The sequence below is a fragment of the Cryptotermes secundus genome, unplaced genomic scaffold, assembly GCF_002891405.2.
Source record: "Cryptotermes secundus unplaced genomic scaffold, Csec_1.0 scaffold838, whole genome shotgun sequence".
NCBI lineage: Eukaryota > Metazoa > Arthropoda > Insecta > Blattodea > Kalotermitidae > Cryptotermes > Cryptotermes secundus.
The window spans coordinates 461,580-466,707 of NW_019744415.1; the positions used below are offsets into that span (position 1 = coordinate 461,580).

A 5,128-nucleotide genomic window follows, 5' to 3' on the forward strand; every position below is an offset into this window, starting at 1 on the left:
AAAAAAAAAAAAAAATTGGAATCAGTATAACAATTTTTACAGATTATAAAATCTGTAAATTACAATATCTGATTCTATATTCTTTCTAGTTAAAGGCAGCGTTTATTTCGTTCGTTTATCACAAAAATTGTAGAAATCACAGCATTTTGAGTAACATGATTACAATTTTTATTATTCTGCAATGGCGGGCATTTAAATTAACTCTGTCCTGCTGCCACTACCGGAATTTAAATGGCCTGGCCGATAAAGGTTAACTATGCACTTTTATTTTGAGAAATGGTGTCCATAAATTACCAAAATTTAAGGAAAATCATTACAACCATTTAAAAATAATCACAACTTTGTTTTGTGGCTCATATGAATGGCCGTTACTTTTGAAGCTGTAATGTTCAGATTCACCAGAAACCAACCTAGAATGTATACATTCAAATACCAAATATGGATGAAATCCATCCAACTCGTTAGGTGCTAGCAAATAAAACATCCATACATAAAGGCACACAACATGCCAAAAACCACTTTTTGCAATTACAGGATATCTGAGACTGAATATTTTCATTTTCTCAATACTTTTTGGCATATCTACATATTTGAGATGACAGAAAAAAAAACAGGCAAAACAGCTTTACTTAACACATTTTCCACAACATGGACAGAATTTCCAGTTGGACCTTCTGACAGCATGTAATTTCTTTATGCAACAGAACTTCACAGCCAGCTGGTACCTTGTTCTGTGCACAGGTGGTAACAAGCCTGGAAATGAACTGTAACCGTTCATTCTGATTGGAGGACTGTTGTGTGTTAATTAAATCTGTATTAAGTTAAGATTACAAAATTACAAACAGAGATCCGGCAGAGAGCCAGCTCTTACACGCGGAAGGGACATAGTTCAAGTTTTGCTATACATCTGGTATTTCTTGGAATTCTGGCAGTTTCAGCAAAATCGGAAAGTCTTTGAGAATTTGAGAGCTGACAGCTTGGGACAGCTGTAACTTAGAAGTGGGACGGCCGGAGCCTCATACCCTGATCGTAATGCATCAAGGGGCTGTCAACCTTAGCGTCAGGTCAGCATCTGCCAGAATCACATAGCAAAGCAACATGATTGGGAATTCAAAATTAGGAACCTCCTAGTTTGAAACTTTAACCAATGACAGAAGTGGAGGAGTGGATTTCTCCTGGAGTCTGGGGTTCGTGGACCTCAGGATTCAGAGAGGGCATTCCACCTCAAGGAGTCTGGATACATCTTTCGGCAAAGTCGGACACAAAATTTACAATTACGGCCCTTCCGTAAAGTATTATAAGTTAAGTTCAAATTAAGTACTAATAAATTCAGTTGTATTCCGTAAGCTGGAGGGAATTAAATGACCACTAAATGCAACGGTCGAAAAAGGTGTGTGATTGTAGTGAAAGGTTCTTCCTGCCCTGCCCGAGCCAGACCCGTATAAGACCCGGGATAGGAACTCAGCTCTACAAATTACTGAACAGAACCCAGATACTCCCGTCTTTACCTGCACTCGCGTAACAGCTCCAACAACCACAATTCTCCTCCCTTCCCATCTAACTTCTCGACATCCACGAGAAGAGGGAGGACGGTGATAAGTGGAGCACAAACGTAGGATAAAGGGAGGACGGTAACAGAACTCTCTGTAATTTTACATTCCCAGGTCCTCCTGATGAGATTTAGTTACTGAGCACATTTGGTAAATACCGCACAAACACTCATCTATAGATCACCTATGTCACCTGCATTTCTTTTATTCTTAATTGGAATCTCAGACTGACAGAGTAGATCTAACGCAAGACATAATAAACTCCCCTTTCACTTGTTAACTGTTGTGGCTGAGACAACTGATATGCTATTTCAAAGCCACCTCATTTTGTCACTTACAGTCATAAAACATTCTTCTTCACAAACTTATGCATACTTACCCTTGGTCCTCAAGGATTTCTTCAAGTTCAATGCATTTCACCTCAACCTTCCTCTTCCTTTCATGGTCTAAAATGTCACGATTTGGTTGCCTGTTGCTAGCAGCTTCCAACTTCTCAAGTTCCTCTTCTGTCTTGTAATTTACCTTATCTTTAGTCTTTCGCACGTAAGCCCAGTTATGTTGAACATACCCATTGGTTCCTGAACCTCTTGCAGTGGGCAAACCAATTCCGTTGTACATGGTTCGTAATATTTAATATATATTCACAGCAATGGTAACACCTACAACAAAATTAACCACGCTGTTATCTACAGTTCAATCAAACAATACATTTATACATGGTTAGGTAAGGTTATGTCAACACAACAAAAATGGTTTTTCAGACAAACAGTATTTCTCAGATTGAATTTTATTTCTTTCCGCTACATGTTTCGGTTCTCATGGGACCATAATCAGGCTGTATTATATAACAGTCTAAGGTTAAGTTAACTCACAATATGAATCTATTTTTTGTTATGAATTGAATTGAATTTATTTACATTCTATAAATCCTAAGTAGGTTAGTACCTTTGGATACAGAACAAGTCAAAAGGTTACATACATAAGTACAGGCAATTTTAGCTTAAAAATTAATATAATTTAATTTTACATCATTCTCTATTTACACTGAAGTATTCATCTAAAGAGTAGAAGGAATGAGCATGCAGATAATTCTTTAACTCCGATTTAAACTTTTTTGAATTGAATTGAATTTATTTACATTCTATAAATCCTAAGTTGAACACTTTTATGCCAGTAAAGTAGACTCCTTTTTGATATACTGATAAAGTTGATGAGGGTAGGTGGAAGTTATATTTTTGTCTAGTATTCATGTTATAGACATCAGAATTTAATTTGAATTTATCTTTGTTGTAAACAACAAATAAGAGAAGCGATAATATGTATTGCGATTGAAGAGGTAGAATTTTTAATTTCTTAAATAATTCTCTACATGAATCTCTACTTCTACATCCTGTAATGATTCTAATTATATTCATTATATTCATATATATATTGACGGATAACCTTACCTAACCATATGTTTGTAACACAACAGGCTGCACACTATTAAAATAATACATTTATAGCTTCACTTGACATAATATAAAGTTGGAGGTCAGTTACAACCATTATCTTCCTTACCAGAAATTATATTTATTCTACAAAACACATTTTATATTTAGATACACGGAGTTACAAATAACGTGAATTAAATGTTGTGCGTTACTCCTGCAGGCCTGGGCAACAATTAAACGCTCCCTGTTGAAAGAGCGTTTTCATCCAAGATGCAAATACTATATCGACCGCAAAGCATTCTTCCCATCTATGCCCATTTACTTCAACAATACCAATTACATACTATTTATCACAGCACACAAGGAGAAAGTGCTGATATCTACGTACCTTTTTACTGTATTTCTTACAATATAACCAGCTCGCTATATTCAATTGCGAACTTCGTGTAACTACACAACACTACCATCTTGTGAATCTTATTAGTACTTCTTGTTCTCACAAGAAGCGCTGTAATCGGATAAAACATCTGAGCATCAGAATTTTCAACATGGTTGACAAATTGTTGTATAATACGATTTTGTCACAAACTTTTTCACCATGTGGCAATTATCTTCTTGCCGGAAATACCTACGGTGATGTCGCTGTTTATGAGTAAATATAATTTTAAGTTTAAAAGTATACATTTGTAGCTGTATATTGATTTATCACTACTGTTGGTGTAGTTTCAGTCTGTTTTCATACTAGCTCGTTTGAATGAGAAACAGCAGGGATGGTTCAGTCGGTATCGGTCGGTATAGCAACGGGCTACTTGCTGAACGACCGCAGTTCGATTCCCGGTGGGGGCAAGAGATTTTTCTACCCTGTACAGCGTCCAAACAGGTTCTTGGCCCCCCATTGTATTATTCAGTGGACACCGGCGGCGTTTTCCCCAAGGGTAAATCAGCCGGGGCGTGATGCAGAACACTCACCTGAAACATCATGCAAGCTAAAAATGCAAAGTAAATGGTTACCGTGCCCGAAAAATATGCTGGCTTTGTTACAGTTTCTATAATATTTTTGTTATAATTTCAAGATATGTAAAACTTGTTCATGATTCAGGTTTACCCTCTCTGAAACTTATATTTCCAGCTTACAGAAGATACTAAGCCCAGGAGATGGCTTGACCCCATCCTGTAGGAAAGCTGAGTATCATTTCTGTGTGAAACAAGATGTTCAAATCTGCAGCATGGTCACCATTGACAAATTTCTTCTTATTGGAATGGTTGGAGAAATTACAGGCTGGGATTGGAAAACCATAACAGCCAGCAAGAATCCAAAACTAGCATTCAGCATACAAATTCCTACTGCAAAGTAATGTATACTAACATCTCTGAACCAGTTTCTTTATTCTTTCAATTGTTAATCATTATGTCATACAAACACTGCTGCTTCCTCTAAATATTGTTACTCTTTCAAAACATGCAGAGAAAATGTAGAAACTTGTTACCAGTTATAATGATATACATATTGTTATGTTTAGTGACTAGACATGGGGTTTGGATTAATAATTTGATTTACTGGATGCTTGTAACTTGTAACTACAAATGATTATATCAGTCTCACTAATTTATGCATTACGGCTACAACACACACAAAGTCTTCTGTTTGTTCACTAGTTGTTGCTAGGTGGTGGCTGCTAACAGTGCAATGCTAATACTAATGAAGGCTAGACCTAGGGATTCCTGCAGAAAATTCTTTAAAATATTAAATATATTACCTCTGGCCTCACAGTACATATTCTCCTTGGCTCTGTTTGTGATGGCAAATAAAACTTTGGTCAGACAAAATTCTGAGATTCATAGTTTCAGTACTAGGAATAATTCCAAACTTTTCCAACAAATGACTCATCTAACAATGTTTCATAAAAGTCCTGCTTATGCAGGTGTCAAGATTTATAATCATCTTCCAGATAATATTAAGGTATTGGCATGTGACATTAAAAGTTTTAAGAGAGCATTAAAAAAATATTTATATGAGCATTCTTTTTATTCTGTTGATGAGTTTTTTAAGTATAAAACTAGATAGCCACCTAGACAGCGTAAATAACGTTGTTACATTTTATGGTCATTTATTTATCTTTTTCTTGCTCTATGACTGTTAATTAC

General features: G+C 36.0%; 2 protein-coding genes across 2 annotated transcripts in view; one reads left to right on the forward strand and one right to left on the reverse strand.

Annotated features, from left to right (window-relative positions):
- LOC111874764 (serine/arginine repetitive matrix protein 2) overlaps nucleotides 1–3,453 on the reverse strand; it is an 87,686-nt gene extending 84,233 nt beyond the window's left edge. Inside the window, exons 1-2 of the mRNA XM_023870536.2 lie at nucleotides 3,372–3,453; nucleotides 1,930–2,209 (exon numbers count right to left, since the gene is read on the reverse strand). Coding sequence (XP_023726304.1) covers nucleotides 1,930–2,168 — 239 coding nt within the window. The 5' untranslated portion in view covers nucleotides 2,169–2,209; nucleotides 3,372–3,453. The remainder of the gene's footprint in view (nucleotides 1–1,929; nucleotides 2,210–3,371) is intronic.
- A 65-nt stretch (nucleotides 3,454–3,518) lies between these two features.
- LOC111874746 (THO complex subunit 6) overlaps nucleotides 3,519–5,128 on the forward strand; it is a 10,485-nt gene continuing 8,875 nt past the window's right edge. The window contains exons 1-2 of the mRNA XM_023870493.2: nucleotides 3,519–3,635; nucleotides 4,113–4,334. Of these exons, the coding sequence (XP_023726261.1) occupies nucleotides 3,532–3,635; nucleotides 4,113–4,334 (326 nt within the window). The 5' untranslated portion in view covers nucleotides 3,519–3,531. The remainder of the gene's footprint in view (nucleotides 3,636–4,112; nucleotides 4,335–5,128) is intronic.